At 35.2% G+C, this 19,291-nt stretch overlaps 1 protein-coding gene across 1 annotated transcript in view; it reads left to right on the top strand.

The window, feature by feature from the left end:
* The first annotated feature begins 582 nt into the window (after positions 1 to 582).
* TTK (TTK protein kinase) overlaps positions 583 to 19,291 on the top strand; it is a 38,670-nt gene continuing 19,961 nt past the window's right edge. Inside the window, exons 1-11 of the mRNA XM_047102311.1 lie at positions 583 to 754; positions 977 to 1,117; positions 4,491 to 4,713; positions 5,070 to 5,176; positions 7,595 to 7,738; positions 8,865 to 8,979; positions 9,141 to 9,213; positions 9,308 to 9,399; positions 11,099 to 11,189; positions 12,169 to 12,289; positions 16,445 to 16,593. Coding sequence (XP_046958267.1) covers positions 979 to 1,117; positions 4,491 to 4,713; positions 5,070 to 5,176; positions 7,595 to 7,738; positions 8,865 to 8,979; positions 9,141 to 9,213; positions 9,308 to 9,399; positions 11,099 to 11,189; positions 12,169 to 12,289; positions 16,445 to 16,593 — 1,254 coding nt within the window. The 5' untranslated portion in view covers positions 583 to 754; positions 977 to 978. The remainder of the gene's footprint in view (positions 755 to 976; positions 1,118 to 4,490; positions 4,714 to 5,069; positions 5,177 to 7,594; positions 7,739 to 8,864; positions 8,980 to 9,140; positions 9,214 to 9,307; positions 9,400 to 11,098; positions 11,190 to 12,168; positions 12,290 to 16,444; positions 16,594 to 19,291) is intronic.

The following is a 19,291-nucleotide window of genomic DNA, read 5'->3' as shown; positions in this document are numbered from 1 at the left end:
ATCGGGTGTGGCACCTGGGGAGAGTTTGGGGGACAGGAAATCCTCTCCCAAAAGGCACGCCCTCTCGTCAGGTTTTTTAGAAGAGAGCGAGGAGATGGTGGCCCCTTTCTGACAGTTACCTTTTGAACCTGACTTCAAATAGTGGTTTCTAGATGCCTACTTTATCACCCCTTTTCATTGTCAAACTCGAGGTCAGGAGCGGCATTGATATCAGTTACCCTGGGTTACTAGGTATTAACCTTGAGAATCACAAACCTGAGAATGATAGGAAGAACGACTGCAGACACTTTGCACCATCACCACCATGCAGATGAGCAAGTGCTCAGTAGTGTAAGAATACAGTAGATTCTTGGTTTTAGAACGATTGAGATAGCAAAGCATAATTATGCCAGACACGCATAAGAACAAGCCTGCTGATATCCCATTTATCAGTAAAGGGTTATGATGTTGTTCATGTTCTGCTTTGGAAGCACTTTCAGTGTGCAGGTTTACTGGCATACAGAGAGTGAATAAAAGAATGGTTATTTTCGTTACCAAAAATATTATGTCTATATGTCATTACCAGAATCCAAGCAAGCATTCCCTCACATTAAAAACATAATAATAAGTGAATTTGCAGATGGCCCAGAGAAAATAATTCTGGAGAAAGAGTGAAAGGAAATTGTGGAAGAAAAATGGAAAGTTTGAAAGCAAGGAGGGGTAGCAACGTCTGTGTTGTGCAATGACTTCGTTGAAGTTCTTTTGGGAAGAAAAGGTATATGTGGCCTATTGGAAACCTTGCTGGACAAATTACAAGGATGTGCTGTTGTTTTTATCCACATAGCTTCACAAATACTCTAATTAATCTGTTTAGATGTGTTCGTATAACTAATGCTATAGTCTTCTGGGTAAAAAAAAGGCTAGTTGAGACATCTTTTTTTTCTTTAATACTAGTGAAAAGGAATGATATGACCAGTTTACTTTTTTTATGCCTTAGAAATGGAGGCGGAGGATTTAAGTGGCAGAGAATTGACAATTGATTCTATAATGAACAAAGTGAGGGATATTAAAAATAAATTTAAAAATGAAGACCTTACTGATGAGCTAAGCTTGAATAAAGTCTCTGCTGATACTACAGGTGAGTTCCTTTTCTTTGAATGCCCTCTAATGTAAAGGAATGAAGTGTTAACCTTGTGTATTCACAATTGTAATTTCCTCAGTAATTGTTCTTTACCAGTTAGACTACAGACACTTTATAATTTAACCCTGCTCTTTGGAAACGTTCCCACAATTTTCTGCTTTCTTAAAAATGGAAACTTAATATAATTTATTACAGTGTGCTCTTAACTCTTCCATTATTGTCAGCCGTTACTTCTGCTGATACACATGCCAGCAGTAGATATGCCATTTTTTTCCATTCCTTTTTTTCTGTAAACTGAGAAGATCTCACCAATTGCAATGAAGTTATGTATAAACTTAAAGTCAAACACTCAATTTTTGAAGGGGAGAATCTTCCTATTACTACCCCTTTTCTCCTTTTCTTCCTTGTTCACTCTGTTCCAGCCACAATGGCTTCCTTGCTGTCTCTACTATATACTAGACCAGCTCCTACCCCAATGCCTTTGTTCTTGCTCTCTGCCTTAAACGCCACTCCCCAGGTAACTGTCTACCTTTTCCTTTTCCAGGTCTGTTCAAAGGTCCTCTCATTGATGCCTTTCCTCACCTACCTATTTAAAATAGCAACCTGCTGGTGTGGGCACGTGACACCTCTCTTCCTTCTCTGTATTGTATTTCTCCATAGCACTAATCATCTTGTATCTAATTTACTCATGAATTTGTTTATTGTCTGTCTCTTCCACTAGAATGTGAGCTCCATGAGGGCATGATTTTTATCTGTTTTGTTATATCTATAGAGCTTGGAATGCTGTCTGACATGCAATATGTACTTAAATATTTATTGGATGATTAATGAGTAGAATGTGCCCAAAGTTTAATACCCTAGCTTTATGAAAAGTTAGCTTACAAGCCTAACTCTTTCTATATTTCACACTGTTGAGGTTGTTTGGAAAGTGACCTTTGAATAAGTTTGTTATATGTATACTGACCATTAAATGAGTGAAGGATTGAAAATAAATGGAAGAACCTGAAGTCTAGTCAAGATGGCAGATCATATTCACTTGAAACAACCTAGAAACTGATCGTTTTGGTGTTAAACAAAATCTTAGGAGAGTATCACCATACTTTATTAAATGTATTTAAATAATGTTAACAAAGCTTGAACACCAAGATGAGTCTTTATTTAAAATCCTTCGGTCATGGGGCGCCTGGGTGCCTCAGTCAGTTAAGCATCAGACTTCAGCTCAGGTCATGATCTTGCGGATTGTGACTTTGAGCCCCACGTTGGGCTCTGTGCTGACAGCTCAGAGCCTGGAGCCTGCTTTGGATTCTGTGTCTCCCTCCTCTGTCTGCCTCTCCCCAGCTTGTGCTCTGTCTCTCTCTCAAAAATAAATAAACATGAAAAAAAAATTTTTTTTAAATGTCCTTAGCTCACTCAAACATGTAAATACTTTTTTTTTTTTTTTAAAGTTTATTTAACACTGTCAGCACAGAACCCAACATGGGGCTTGATCTCATGAACTGTGAGATCATGACCTGAGCTGAAATCAACAGTTGGTGGCTTAACTAACTGAGCCACTGAGTCAGGGGCTCCAAGACTTTTTTTTTTTTTTTTTTAAAGTTCATTTATCTTGAGAAAGAGTGTGCGTGCGTGTGAGCTGGGAAAGAGCAAGGTGAGAGGGAGAATTAGAATCCCAGACAGGCTCCATGCTGTCAGTGCAGAGCCCAACTCGGAGCTCGATCCCACAAACAGATTATGACCTGAGCCGAGATCAAGAGTTGGATGCGCAACGGACTGAGCCACCCAGGTGATCTCCAAACTTGTAAATACTTAACATATATGGGTAACTGGGACATAAGACAGTATCATAAGTATCAAAGATGCTTAAAACCATGATTTATAGATGGGAAGAGTATGCATCCACTACACTGCATTGTAAAATATGTTTGTCATCAAGTGAACACTAACAATATAAAGATACAATTTAAGTTCTGAATCGAAGGAGAATGGTACTCAGAGGCATGGGGAATACATTTACAAACACAGTGGTTTTTAGACATCTTGTAGACTAATTTGCTAGGACAACAATGGAAGGGAAGTAAAAACTGGAAAGTGAAATTAATATCAGTCCAAAGTAAATTAAAAAAAAAATTTTTTTTAATGTTTATTTTTGAGGGAGAGAGAGCAAGCATGGCAGGGGCGGAGAGAGAGAGGGAGACAAAGAATCTGAAGCAGGCTCCAAGCTCTGAGCTGTCAGCACGGAGTGTGATGCAGGGCTCGAACTCACAAAGTATGAGATCATGACCTAAGCCAAAGTTGGACGCTTAACTGACTGAGCCACCCAGGTTCCCCCGTCCAGAATAAATTTAAAATAAAAAAGCAGAGTTAAAGTTATGTTTTAGTAAAACAGAAACTGTAATTTTGTTTATAAAAGCATAGATTTGGCTCTTATTGAAGGTAACCAAAACTTACAGAAAGAATGATAGTTTCTCTGGGAAATCTGTGTTTAATAATATTTAGTAATCCTGAACAGGAGACTGACATTAATTCAATTTGTCTTTTTAAAACAATTGACAGTAAAGAAAGTAAGAAAATAAATTACAATCTTTATGGAGAAATATGGGTAACTTGGAGGGAGAAGAAAATAACCATACCAGTTACTTATCTTTTATAAATTGATTTTGTTTAATTGGATTAAAGGTAAGTTTGAAGTCTATGGAGATAATGTTGGATGGATGAAGTTGTAAAGATTATGTTAGGAGAAATAAGGTGATACGTTTAAAAATTTTTAACGAATAAGTCATTGATGAATTTTCTGACAAAGTTGTTATAGGTGATAGTGGGGGAGGTTTAGGTTTTCTTTGGGTAGTTAGGGGGATGAAATAGAATTATGCTGCTACAAGATAAAATTTTTTTAGACTACATAGGGTTGTTTTTTTTTTTTAATGTTTATTATTTTGAGAGAGAGAGAACACATGCAGGTTGGGGAAGGGTAGAGAGAGAGGGAGAGAGAATTCCAAGCATGCCCTGCTCTATGATGAGGGCTCTGTCTCACAAACCTGTGAGATCATGACCTGAGCTGAAATCAACAGACGCTTAACTGACTGAGCCACCCAGGTGCCCTTACATATGGTTTTTTAAAAGCTATAAAAAACTAGCTTACTTCCAAAGTTTTTCTTTCCTTCAGAATATGTAACTTTTGGAGTAAAATAAACTCTTACGAAGACATATATGCAGGAAATATGTTGCTTACATTTATATGAATTGTTAAGGTTTTTAAAATAATTTAAGGAGTTTATGTATATTTATATTAAGAATATAAATTACTAACTTTAATTTGAAGAAAAAGTGCAATTTGGCATTTCTTGTGGCATATTTTCTTCCTCTAATTCAGATAACTCGGGAACTGTCAACCAAATTATGATGATGGCAAACAACCCGGAGGACTGGTTGAATTTGTTGCTCAAACTAGAGAAAAACAGTGTCCCTCTGAATGATGCTCTTTTAAATAAATTAATTGGTCGTTACAGTCAAGCAATTGAAGCACTTCCTCCAGATAAATATGGCCAAAACGAGAGTTTTGCTCAAATTCAAGTGAGATTTGCTGAATTAAAAGCGTAAGTATTCACTTTTGAATTATGTTTAACTAACTACATTACATAGTACACAACTACATTATAAAAGATATGTTGTTAGTATTAATTGTAAGAAAATTAGTATTTTTTAACCAAATCCTTCTGTTTATAATTAACAAATGAATATTGTAAACTCTGTTTACTATGTATATATTTCCACAAAAGTTATGTATTCTGGACTCTGCCTAGAAAGATGTTAAAAATTAACTTATTAGTATTTAATTTTACACAGAAAAAAACTAGAATCCCATGTCCTTTGGAAAATTGAATAAGGAGTTATCAAACTTAGGTAGCTGTGCCCTTTTTTCTAAAATTTGACTCTGAAATCTTTTTTACAGTATTCAAGAGCCAGATGATGCACGGGACTACTTTCAGATGGCCAGAGCAAACTGCAAGAAATTTGCTTTTGTGCATATATCTTTTGCACAATTTGAATTATCACAAGGTAATTTGAAAATGTCAAGTCCAAATTTGAAAAATGTTAACTTCGTGCTGTAACTCACATTCTAATATTAAATCATACATATGAAGTAAAAATTTGAGGCTAAAGGCATGAAAATTGATCAGGTGAGAGTATGGGGGAAGAATGCCACCAAAGTGTAAATGTAGAGAATGTTTGTTATACTAGCTTTTCTACTTGTAACAGATAATCCAGAGATGTAAGTGAACATCGTGTTTGTGCCATTAATTAGATTCAGGAAGTGTCTAAAGGAAAGTGGCTTTTTCATTGAGTATTTGTGCGAGAGAAGCATATAAGATACTTAAGTTAGTGCTTAGATAAGCTTTCCTTATACTATGGTTTCACAGTACTAAAATATATACACCAAAATAAAATTGTAGCATTAATTGGTAGTTCTTCTTTTTAATTAAAAAAAAAAAAAAAGGAAACTGCTGTGGAAGTTTTTATTTCTTGTTCTTTTGATTCTTCATAGTCTTGAGTTTTTGGATAGAACTATGGCAATGTCTTCCTCACATTTTTAGCCTGCCCATTCCTTAGTCTTTTCTTTTTCTAATTTTCTGGGGCTTTTGGATCCATGAGGGTTTCAGTCTGCCCTCTGGCCACATGTTACTGTTTCCCTCTGTCTTGTTTCTGCTCCAACCCTAATCCCGTTTGTTACCTGTGATGCACACATTATTGCTAGTGGTTTGGTTCAGCCAGAGTTTCCATCACGGTGCCCAAAGCAGGGCTCAGTCACTGGCATGTATTTCCCAGGATTGAGGTTAGAGAAGAGCACTGTAACAGCTCAGGAAATGGTTTGAGAACCGTTAACTTTTACGTGTTTACATGATTTCTGAGTCCTAGTTATCTGAATCACCTCTAATCTATCCTGTGCACTGTCAGGTGACTTTTAAAAAAACCATTCCTTTTCTGCCTAGGAACATTGATTCCTCCTTGCTTGTTCGAGGAAGTTTGGCAAGGCCTTTAGTACCCTCTCTCTTCATCATTCTACTTAAAGCATTTGTTGAAGTATTGTGGCCTATCAATAGCAACTACAAGTTTTGTATCTTTAGAACACACAAATATTGAAAACCTCCAATTTTGTTATCTGTAAAAAAATAAATTTTATCACTCAAGGTCAAAATTGCAGTTATTTTGGACAAGATTATGAATGGGTTTTTAGGAAGTATGCACATCTCTGAAATTCTATGTGCAGTTTGGTGTGTATGGTTAGAGGACAGTTGGTATTTTTTTATCAGACTCTCAAAGGGGTCTGTTACTTTATTAACCTCCCTAATTACTAGTTTTTATCTAAGCCTACCTTCTTTTGCTGCCCTAAAGTGCTTAAATTGTGAAATACCACTACTCTGAATAAATGTATACTTAGCCACTATCAGATATGTTTAAATTCTTAAAATTTGTAAACTGTCAAAAGATAGAGATTTCCTAATCATTTTTAAATCCTAAGTGCCCAAGTGTGTAGCATAGCTGAGTTGCTCCCAGAAATGCTGATAACACATTCCATTGATACATGATGTACACATTTGACATTTTAAATCAAATTCTAGACAAAATATATTGAGTAAGTTGGCAATTGAAAGAAAATTTGGTGGTTTATCTGTAGTCAGAAAAATAATTATGGTGGTGTCAGTTATTTTACATTTGAGGGCGGTATAGCTAAGTCTGATAGCTAAACACTAGTCTTTTTTTTTATTGATTGATTTATTGATTTATTTTAATGTTTGTTTATTTTTGAAGGAGAGAGAGATAGTGTGGGGCGGGGGGGACAGAGAGAGAGGGAGACACAATCTGAAGCAGGCTCCAGGCTCTGAGCTGTCAGCACAAAGCCCGTCATGGGGCTCGAACCCACAAACTGCGAGATTATGACCTGAGCTGAAGTCGGACGCTCAACCGACTGAGCCACCGAGGCGTCCCTATTACTATTTTTTAAAATATGAATCTTTTGATGGAGGATTCCCTTTAGCAAAATATGTCATCCTTAATAACTAAATGTTGTTATGAATGATTATTATACTGCATTGTAACAGATTGATGCTCTTGGGACTGTAGTAACATCTAGAGCTTAGTTTTCCTTTTACTACATCCCCTAAGTTTCTATTTTATTTAGTTTTTGCTGCCCCCCACTTTATATTGCTTTGTTATATTTCTTTTCTGAAAATGGGCAGTGTTGCTAAAATGAATGCATAATTATGTTTACTACTTACTATATAAGTAAGCTATTTGACAAGAATTCTTACCAGAAGAGAGAAATTGCTTTTATTTGCTTATGAAATAAGGTATGTGAATCTTGGAATAAATATTTTTACCTAAGCCTTTTAAATTTTTTCCCTAGGTCCTGATGAATAAGTATCTGGGGAATGAAGATTGTTGCATTTAAATGACAAAATTTTTTTACTTTGTTAGGTAATTTCAAAAAAAGTAAACAACTTCTTCATAAAGCTGTAGAATGTGGAGCAGTACCACTGGAAATGCTAGAAATTGCCATTCGGAATTTAAACCTTCAAAAAAAGCAGCTGCTTTCAGAGGAGGAAAAGAAGAGTTTATCAGGTAAGGGTATTACTGTGTGCTACTACTTTTCTGTGGTAGATTGTCCGGCAAGAAAGAGTTCAGGATAACATTTTAAAGAAAAATACCATCTGTGTAGAATGATCAAAATCTCAGATTAAATTTCAGATGTAAAGGAGGTGTAGGGCTTTTAGAAGTACCAAAATCTTTATTAACCCTGTTGGAATTTTTTTTTTTTTTTTTTTTTTTTTTGCTAATCAAACTCATTAGTAAATTAAAAAATTCAGTCTAAGCAAGAGAATGACTTTTTTTTATATGAAATTTATTGTCAAATTGGTTTCCATACAACACCCAGTGCTCATCCCAAAAGGTGCCCTCCTCAATACCCATCACCCACCCTCCCCTCCCTCCCACCCCCCATCAACCCTCAGTTTGTTCTCAGTTTTTAAGAGTCTCTTATGCTTTGGCTCTCTCCCACACTAACCTCTTTTTTTTTTTTTTCCTTCCCCTCCCCCATGGGTTTCTGTTAAGTTTCTCAGGATCCACATAAGAGCGAAAACATATGGTATCTGTCTTTCTCTGTATGGCTTATTTCACTTAGCATCACACTCTCCAGTTCTATCCACGTTGCTACAAAGGGCCATATTTCGTTCTTTCTCATTGCCATGTAGTACTGCATTGTGTATATAAACCACAATTTCTTTATCCATAAGAGAATGACTTTTTAGAAATAAGGAATATACCTTTATTCTGGGGAAACAATTATGTAATTTTGAAACTATTACATGTATACTTAGAGAATTATCTTCACAACATCTTCATGTCTGCATATCTTATTTGGGGACAAATGTTTACTATGAATTATCTTTTTTTTTTTTTTTTTTTTGAGAGAGAGAAAGTATAATGGGGGAGGGGCAGGGAGAGAGGGGGACACAGAATCCCAGAATCCAAAGCAGGCTCCAGGCTCTGAGCTATCAGCATAGAGCTTGATGTGGGGCTCGAAATCATGAACCACGAGATTGTGACCTGAGCTGAAGTCAGACTCTTAACTGACTGAGCCACCGAGGTACCCCTGAATTATCTTTTTAAGTATTCATATTTGTGAGGTTACTTTTTGTGTATTTCTTATGTCTTTATAAATTTAATTACAATTTAAATTTTTTTATAGCATCTACAATATTAACTGCTCAAGAATCATTCCCCAATTCACTTGGACATTTACAGAATAGGAACATCAGTTGTGATTCCAGAGGACAGACTACTAAAGCCAAGTTTTTGTATGGGTAATGAAACTGAATCTGTTTTTTAAATGTTCATCATACATTTATGTTATTTATACATCTACATCTGTATTTTAGTGTTAGAGTAATAACATTAGCAGTTAATGGCAATTCCTATGTTAATATTATTCTTTTAAAAATTGGGGTATTTTCTTCCTGTATAGAGAAAACTTGCCCCCTCAAGATGCAGAAATAGGTCATCGAAATCCCTTGAAACAAACAAAGAAAGCTAAACGGGTAAGTTATTTCTAATGTACCTTGATTAAAGTGATAGTGGTGAGGTTTATACTTATTTCCTAGTTGGTTACTTAATCTTTCAAAACATTTCTAGTCATGCCCTTTTGGAAGAGTCCCAGTTAACCTTCTAAGTAGCCCGGATTATGGGAAGACAGATGATTCAGTTGTACCAAGTTTTACAAAAAGGTATGTTTGAATTTTAATTTTTTAATTTGTTTTCAATACTTAAAGATTGATGACAGAACGGTCACAAAGTTTTTTATTGCATAATAGTAATTATGATTAAGTATTTTTACTTAGTATTAAAGGTTAGGGACAAAGGAATGAGTGGGGAATGTGACTTTATTTTGCTTTTCACTCATTAAAAATTAAATGGGGGCACCTGGCTAGTTCTGTTGGTGGAACATGTGACTCTTGATCTAGGTAGGGGTTGTGAGTTTGAGCCCCATGTGAGGTGTAGAGATTACTTAAAGGTAAAAATCTTAAAAAAAAAAAAAAAAAGGAATGGTTAACAAATTATGTAACATGGAGGAAAAAATATTAAATCAACATTAAGCTTAAAAGATATATGCAGACATCTTTGAGGTAAAAACTCCTAGTATCTGGGCATTTCTCGCTTATGGGTAGTTTCTCTGGTAAGAATCCGTTTCTTATGTTTGTGAAAGTCTTCATAGCAGGGGTGGAAGGAGGTCTAGGAACAATTTCTTTGCTAACAAGTTCAAGGAAAAGAATAGCTATCAGTGGGAAAGATGATTAATTCATTCATTTGCTACAGAGCCCAGGGCATCAAGAGGTGGGGCAGAGCAGGTAGAGATGAAATATTGTTCATCACGTCCAATGTGTTCTCCTTTCTTCAACCTGGATATTTATCCCCTTAAAAGAAGTAGGAATCTAGTTTTCCAACTTAGCTAAGGGAATTGTTCTGGTCTGTTCTTAACTCTAAGCATTCTTGATAACCTTATTTCTATTAGAAAAAGCCCCTTGGATTCCAGAGAATCATTTTGCAAATAAACTTCAGAAATACAACAGGTTCTTTTTATTATTTATTTATTTATAAAATGTTTGTTTATTCATTTTTGAGAAAGAGAGCGAGCACACGTGTGTGCACAAGCAGGAGAGGGTGAGGGGCAGAGAGAGAGGGAGACAGAAAATCCCAAGCTGGCTCATGCTGTCAGCACAGAGCTCAATGCAGGGCTCAAACCCACGAGCTGTGAGATCATGACCTGAGCTGAAATCAAGAGTCATTGGATGCTTAACTGACTAAGCCACCCAGGCGCCCCTGATTGTTTTTAGTTGGCATCTTTAATTAAAATTCTGTTATACTTAGCACTTGACTAAAGATAGATACTAAGTGTATTTTGGTTGTCCAGAATCTTATGAGATGACTTTTTTCTTGTCTCCATTTTAAATACCTCTCCGAATAATAAAAGGAGACTTTCTCCCATTATAAAAAAATAAAAATAAAACAAAACCAGCCATTTTCTTGGTGCTTGCCATGATACACTGTATGGTTGACACTGTGGAGGCCTATGGAAAGGTTTATACTCTAGTCCTTTTCCTTAAGCTGCTTGCATTTCGAAGTGTGGTTTCACCTACATACTGCTGTCCCCTTCTTTACTACATTCCTACTTAGCCCCAATTGTTACTTATTACGTTATGAAGTACACAATCACCTACCACTTATCTGTCCTTTTCGTCATTGCCCAGCACCTAACTTCATTACATTTGTACTACAATCATGTTATTTTTAAAAATAATTTTTCAAGAGATCTTTCCAATTAAAAAGTGTATATATTGTTAAGAAGTCAATTTTAAAATGGAAAAAATAGCACATTAAAAAGATTAATTTTAAATTAAGCATTAAAACTATTTTGGTTTGTGGTAGCAGACAGACCTCTGGATCAGAACGCCAAGATATGATTGTACCTGGATCTAAATCAAGTGGAAATGATTCCAGTGAATTGAGAAATTTAAAGGTATTTTAATTTTTAAATCTTTATATGGAGCAAGGTTTCCTGATCTAGGATCCATGGAGTTTTTCCCGGGGAAGGGGTCCAACAGTGTTCCTGAAGCCCCAAGAGATACAGGACCACTAGTGGGAAGTGGTACAGAAGTCCTAAACTGTTCCTCCAAAGTTGACGAACATGTACATTTCATGTAGAGAAATGATCAATGATCTCCTGGGATAACTTTGACATAATACTTATCATGCTTATATTTAAACAGATTACTTGGGTTTGGGAATAGCTAGGGGAGTCATTCCCCCCAAATTCTGTTTCTTGGTTGGTGTGTTTAATCATATGTTCTGACAGGACATCTTATATAGCAATGAGAGTAAATTGTGATGTGTCTTTGTAAATGCAAAGACTGGAAACAGTTTTAGTCTCATACTGTTCTTATTGTACTTGAGTTCAACCCCTGGCCTCACAATGTGGGTCTTTTCAAGTTTATATTTTTTGTAATTCATCTTTTTCATGGTCTATGCTTATTATTTTAACTGATCATAGCTACCTTAGAGAATAGTGCATAGTTGTTTAAAAAGTTTACTTTTTGGATTTTAGAATAACTACTGTTTTAGACTTATGCAAATCTTAATTTTCACTAATGTTATTTTGGGGATAAAATACCATCATAGTCACAAAATAATGAGGCATGTCTTATGTTATATTCAAATTTTCAACCTCTCTTTTTAAGTGATTATATTTTATGAGTTGATTATGTCCATTGAAAGCACATTGGCCACATTTATGGTTATGGCCAGTTCCACTGTTCTAGTCAATAATTCAAGAAGTTAATCCTTCCTCAGTTTGTGAGTCTATATCTGATTATAGTAGATAATTTTCTTAGCAATCTTTTCACATAGATGAGACTTTAGTCTATTGAACACTAAGACAAATTAGTACTATTACTGTTTATGAGACTTTATTATTTTTATGTCTTATTCTTTTCATGTAGTCTATTCAAAATATCCATTCCAAGGAACCTCTGATGTCGGATGAGAAGAGTTCTGAACTTATTACAGATTCAGTAACCTTGAAGAATAAAACTGAATCAAGTCTTGTATCAAAATTAGAAGGTAAGAGAGACAAAATAGGCTTTTATTAATTAAGAATAGCACTCTGGTGCTTGTGAAAGTTGACCAGCCATCTACAAATTACAATGTAAGACTATATGTCCCTTTATCTTGTATGTCAATTGAATTATATAGAGTCTATGAAAAGTGTTGAATTCTGTAGCAGTGGAAGTTTATTTGGCTAAAAGCTGTGTAAAAGCAAGAGTGGAGGGAAAGTACATTGGGGCTGAGTTAGGTTTTTCAGTTGGCTTGACAAATACTTTTCTGGAAAAAAACACAAGCTGTATCTTTATGATAATTCTCTTTTTTATCAGACATTTGATTTTCTACTATATGAGTAGTATGATATGTTCTAAGGGGATATAAATGAATGAAACAGTCCCAAGGAGATTGCCATCCAGTGTGGGAGACAGACTGATAAATATAATGCTGTGTAGAATTTTAGAGGGTATATTGAGAAGCACATAAATAAAATGCTGTGAGAATTCAGAAGAAGGAGAAATGTGAGGAACTATTTGGTTTAGGGTAAGAACATGTTTTATGGAGAAGAAAGGTGAAGAACTATTTGGGTTTAAATAGGAAGAAATGGCAGTGATAGAGTATTTCAAATGGAGGAAATAATGAAAACAAAAGAATAAAATATTTTAGGAACAAAAGATAGTCTATGCAGAAAACTATAACAGGTCATACAGAAATAAAAGGTAAAACTAGGTAAACTGAACTCCACGCTTACATTTTTTTTTTTTTTTGTAGATATCAGAGTACCATTAGAGATTTTTGAACAAGATCATGAATTGGATGATCCTTGTCCAAACAAAGTTTACCAGATTGACTAATGTTTTTCTTTAATTGGACTGAAGAGGAAAACTGGGACATACTAGGCTTGTTGAGACTCTTTGGTTTCCAGACTGGAACTTCCCTGGTGTTACCCCTGAAAAGTTCTATATATAGCAGAATGACTGTCAGTTCCCAGCAAACTGAGACTGTTATTCACCCTAGAATGGTCTATTTGCCATTATTTTGATTTGGAATAGATTCCTTTTCCTAGTATTTGAAGGATATTTTCATGGCATGTATCATAAACTGGTATCACTGAAAAATCATCTTTACCAAATATGCTTGTTAATAATACTAATCTTATACCTAATTTAATGTTTTTCAGTAAATACTTGTTGAGTACCTATACAGTGCCAGTAATACTTTATTATATAGTAAAACTGCCAATTACAAAATCACCCAAATCATGAGAGTACAGTCTGTTGAAATATCATTCCATTCATGCACGTTTCTTTTGAGTGTATCCAAAGAGTGGGGTTGTAGGGTCACAGAATGTGTGTATGTTCAACTTTGGCAAATAGTGCCAGTTTTCTAGAATGGTGGTCCCTTTGACCAGCAGGGATGTTGTTCTTGCTCCATATTAGTCCCAATTGTTTTATTGTTGGTTTTTAATTTTAGACATTTGGATGCTGCTAAGTGATATCTTACTGTGGTTTTAATTTGCGCTTCTCTGATGGCTTATGATGTTGAACATCTTTTTTTATGTTTATTGGCCATTTGGATATTCTCTTGTGAAGTACTTGTTTGAAACTCTTGCCAATTTTTCTATTGGGTTTTCTTTCTTTTTCTCATTGATTTCTAGGAGATATTTATATCATCTAGATACATATCCTTTGTTGGATATGTGTGTTACAAGTAATTTCTCCATTATGTACTGAAGACTTTTTAGGAAAAGAAATTCTTAATTATTATGCATTTTAATTTATCAGTCTTTTCCTTTGTGGTATTTCCTATGTCTTTTAACAAATCTATGCCTGCTCCAAGATTGTAATGATATTTCTGCATATTTTAGATGATTTATCATTTTGCCTTTCACATATGGACTTACATTCTAACTGAATTTAATATTTGTGTATAAGTAAGATGACGTATCAAGATTCTGTTGTTTTTTTCCCTCATGTGGATATCCAGTCGGTCCAGCATCATTTATTGAAAGGACCCTCTTTTCCCGTCAGTGAATTATAATGTTTATTTATTTTTGAGAGAGAGACAGAGAGTGAGCAGGGGAGGGGCAGAGAGAGATGGAGACAGAATCCTGAGCAGGCTCCACGTTGTCAGCACAGAGCCTGACCTAGGACTCAAAACTCATGAACCATGAGATCATAACCTGATCCAAAAGAGTCTGATGCTTAACTGACTGAGCAACCCAGGCGCCCCTCCCTTAGTGAATTATAAATTAGATATCCTGTGATATCTGGTTTTGGATTCTTCTCTGTTCCATAGATCTTTGTGCCAATACTATCTTATTTACTGCAATCAATTGAAAATCTTCCAACTTCATTCATCTTCAAGGCTGTATCAGCTATTGGGCCTTTTGGGTTTCCATATAAATATTAGAATCTACCAGATTCTTTTTTTAAAATGGGATTTTTTTATTGAGATCCTAATGGGACAGGTTGGCATTTAGCAGATAGGTTTTCTAATCCACTAATCTGGCATATATCCCTTCATTCATTTAAGTAGTATTTAAGATGTTATCGAGAACTATTTTCTGTTAGAGGTTTTTCTTCTCTTTTGCTAGAGTTCTTGCTAGATACCTGGCATTTTCAATGCTGTGATGGTGAATGGAATATTTTTAAACTATTTTTTCATCTTCTACCTTGTTGCTGGTATATAAAAATACAAATACAACTGGTTTTAGCTATTGATCTTAGATATAGTCAGTGAGTTACTAAATTCACGGAATAATTCTAACATTTTTCTATGAATTCTTTCATAGAAAGAAAATGATTTAACATTTTTTCCTTATCCTTTTAACCTTCATTTTTTTCTTTGTATTGCATGTAACATCATAATGAATAGAAGAGATGATAGGTGGGCAATCTTATTACTTATTTTAGAGGGAAGATTTCCATATTTTACCTTTGTATGAAATAATTGCTGTAGATTTTTTATCTACTCTTAATCAAATAACAAAACAGTGAATTTTGCTTTATACCTAGATTATCATTAGATATTTTTTGTGACTGTTGAATCTTGTCAAATGCTTTTTCTGCATTTATTGAGTTGATCATGTATTTTTCTTCTTAGTCCTGTTATTATGGCAAGTTAAATTGATTTTCACATGTTAAGCAAACTTCACATTTAAGAGTAAACATAACTTAGTCATAATTCATTATCCCTTTTATCTATCCGTTGTACATACTTGTTTAGGATTTTTGCACTATGGTGATAGTGAATATTGATATTCATAGGATAGTAACTATAGTGTTGAGACTTTTTTGTTGGGAGACCATTAAGAAAATAAATTACAGGCTAGTTTAATGTAAAATTTTTGTTAAAAAACTAAAGATCTATGGATACCTTGATGGCTCAATCGGTTAAGCATCTGACTTTGGCTCAGGTTGTGATCTTGCGGTCCGTGAGTTTGAGCCCCACGTCGGGCTCTGTGCTGACAGCTCACAGCCTGGAACCTGCTTCAGATTCTGTGTCTCCCTGTCTCTCAGCCCCTCCTCTGCTCATGCTCTGTCTCTGTCTCTCAAAAATGAATAAACATTAACAAAAAATTAAAATACTAGAGGTCTATGTAAAGTGGTAAATTAGCTTCTCTTTATTAGTAAGACTTTATGATATATGTGTTTTTGAATTTTTATTTATTTATTTGGTGTTTTCTGGTGAAGACCCAGAAGTATTTAAATTCAGAATGTTCTCTGATAAAGCTCTAGGTAGCAACTTAGGAACATGACTGTGTTATACCTTAGTAAAATGACTTATTAAAAGCCAGTTGTCAGCAGCTGGCTTAATGTTTTTAGTTTCTCTCTTTGTTTTTTTCCTAATTTTTTTTTTTTTTTTAACGTTTATTATTGAGAGACAGAGAGACACAAAGCGTGAGCAGGGGAGGGGTAGAGAGAGGAGGAGACACAGTATCTGAAGCAGGCTCCAGGCTCTGAGCTGTCAGCACAGAGCCTGATGTGGGGCTCGAACTCACAAACTGCTAGATCGTGACCTGAGCCTAAGTCGGTCACCTAACCAACTGAGCAACCAAAGCACCCCTTCTCTCTTTGTACTAATATAGTTTGTAACATGTTTCGTATTTCAGATTTAATTTTATTATCAAATATTCTTTCCTTTTGTTGATAACAACAACAAATGCAATTTCAGAAATTAAGGAACATCAAGAACCAAAGGTTCCAGAGAGTAACCAGAAACAATGGCAGTCTAAGAGAAAGTCAGAATGTATAAACCAGAATCCTGCTGTATCTTCAAATCAGTGGCAGATTCCAGACACAGCCCAAAAAGTTGATACAGAGGTAACTTTCTTTTCCTCTAAAGTGTAACATTGCCATTATTTGTAATGTGATGGTCATGTTAAATTTTTTTCTTTTATTAAATCCTTATGTACCATTTTTAGTGGAATAGTTTACTTAAAGGATGTTTCTTATTATTCACAAAACAATGATCACTACTAGTGACAGATTCAGTAAAAGTATATGTCAAGCTGAAGTCTTTTTTTATTTTCAGTGGTGCTTTTGGATTTCTGGTAGACTGGTGCAGGGGTCAGCAAACTACAGCCTATCGGTCAAATCTAGTTCTCAGCCTGTCTGTAAAGTATGTTTTACTGGAAGACAACCATCCCCATTTATTACTGTCTAGGGCTGCTTTTGAACTGTAACAGCAGAATTGAGTAGTTGCAACAGAGACTCTGCCTTAAAAAGCCCCATATGTTTACTACCTTGCCCTTTACAGAATACAATATGCTGACCCCTGAACCAGTGCAATGCTGTACCAAAAGATTTGATAATTTCCTATTATCCCATGGATAAAATAGAAAAATATAGACTAGACACTGTATGTGAATTTATAACAGGTTGAATGATCATTCCCAATGGTCAAAGGTCATTTCAGAAGGAATGATCTGGTAGGCTACTAGAGAGTCATACTGTATATAGTCCATGGCTATACTGTCCTCACTACTTTCAGTTATATTCTAACTCAGTGGGTTCTCACATGTTTTTGTGTTGGGATCCTCTTTACACTCTTCATTATCAAGACCATGAAAGAGCTTTGTTTATGTAAGTTATATTTATCTGTATTTACTGTATTAGAAAGTAAAACAGACATTTTAAAAATATTTATTAACTTACTAAAAATAACAATAATAAATCATCACATGTGAATATAGATATTTTATGAAAAATAAGTATTTTTGTGTTTTATTGAGGCGTAATTGACATATAACATCAGTTTCAGGTGTACAATCTAACTCAATATTTGAATTATGAAGTGATCACCATAATAAGTTCAATTAACATCTGTACCCATACAGCTACACAATTTTTTTTCTTATGGTGAAACTTATAAGATTTACTCTCTTAGCAATTTTCAAATATGCATATAGTATTAATAAATATAGCCACCATGCTACACATGCATCCTCATAACTTATTTTGTAACTGGAAATACCTTTGTATGTCTTTATTTAATGTTTTTTTTTTTTTTTTTAATTTTTTTTTTTCAACGTTTACTTATTTTTGGGACAGAGAGAGACAGAGCATGAACGGGGGAGGGGCAGAGAGAGAGGGAGACACAGAACCGGAAACAGGCTCCAGGCTCTGAGCCATCAGCCCAGAGCCCGATGCGGGGCTCGAACTCACAGACCGCGAGATCGTGACCTGGCCGAAGTCGGACGCTTAACCGACTGCGCCACCCAGGCGCCCCTATTTAATGTTTATTTATATTAGAGAGAGAGGCACACAGAATCTGAAGCAGGCTCCAGGCTCTGAGCTGTCAGCACAGAGCCTGCCATGGGGCTCAAACTCATGGACCGCCAGATCATGACCTGAGCCAAAGTCAGATGCTTAACAGACTGAGCCACCCTGGTACCCTATCTTTGTATCTTTTGATCCCTTTCACCTGTTTCGTCCACCACCCATCCCCACCGCTGTCAACCATTAATTTGCCCTCTGAATCTATGAAGTCGTTTTTTTGTTTGTTTGTTTGTTTGTTTGTTTTAATTCATATGTAAGTGATATTATGCAGTATTTGTCTATATCTGGCTTATTTCACTTAATGCCATCAGTGTCCATCCATGTCACAAATGGCAAGATTTCATTCTCTTTTATGGCTAATACTCCACTGTATACTATGTATATATACACACACCATATTTTCTTTATCCGTTCATCCATCAGTGGACACTTAGGTTGTTTCCATGTCATGACTATAGTAAATAATGCTGCAGTGAACATAAGATTGTATCTTTTTGAGTTAGTATTTTCATTTTCTTTGGATAAATACCCAGAAGTGGAACTGTTGGATCATATGATAGTTCTATTTTTAATTTTTTGAGGAACCTTCCTACTGTCTTCTATAGTGGCTGCACTGATTTACATTCCTACCAATATTGCACAAGAATTCTCTTTTCTCCACATCCTTGCCAACACTGTTAGTTTTTGTCTTTTTGACAAAATTCTAACAGGTATGAGGTGGTATCTCAATGTGGTTTTGATTTGTATTTCCCTGATGATTAGTGATGTTGAACGTCTTTTTCTCTACCTGTCGGTTATCTATATATTTTTGGAAAAATATGTCTATATGTTTAGACATATTTACATATTCTGCCCAATTTTTAATTGGATTGTTTGCTTTTTTGCTATTGAATTGTAGGGGTTCATTATATATCTTGGATATTAACCCTTATCAGATACATGATTTGCATATATTTTCTCCCATTCAGTAGTTTGCCTTTTCATTCTGTTAATGATTTCCTTTGCTGTGCAGAAGCTCTTTAAGTTCAATTATTGCCCCACTTACTTATTTTGCTTTTGTTGCCTTGTTGCCTTTGCTTTTGGTATCACATCCAAAAAAATCCTTGCTAAGACTCCTGTCAGGGAGCCTACTGCCTGTGTTTTCTTCTAGAACTTTTATGGTGTAGGGTCTTACATTCAAGTCTTTAATCCATTTTGATTTAATTTTTGTATATAGTGCAAGAAAGTGGTCCAGTTTCAT

The sequence above is a fragment of the Lynx rufus genome, unplaced genomic scaffold, assembly GCF_022079265.1.
Source record: "Lynx rufus isolate CCGP_SWC_20201006 ecotype Redwood Valley unplaced genomic scaffold, mLynRuf1.p SCAF_6, whole genome shotgun sequence".
Lineage (NCBI taxonomy): Eukaryota > Metazoa > Chordata > Mammalia > Carnivora > Felidae > Lynx > Lynx rufus.
Note: the sequence above shows the minus strand (reverse complement) of the source record. Positions and strands in the feature narration are given on the sequence as shown.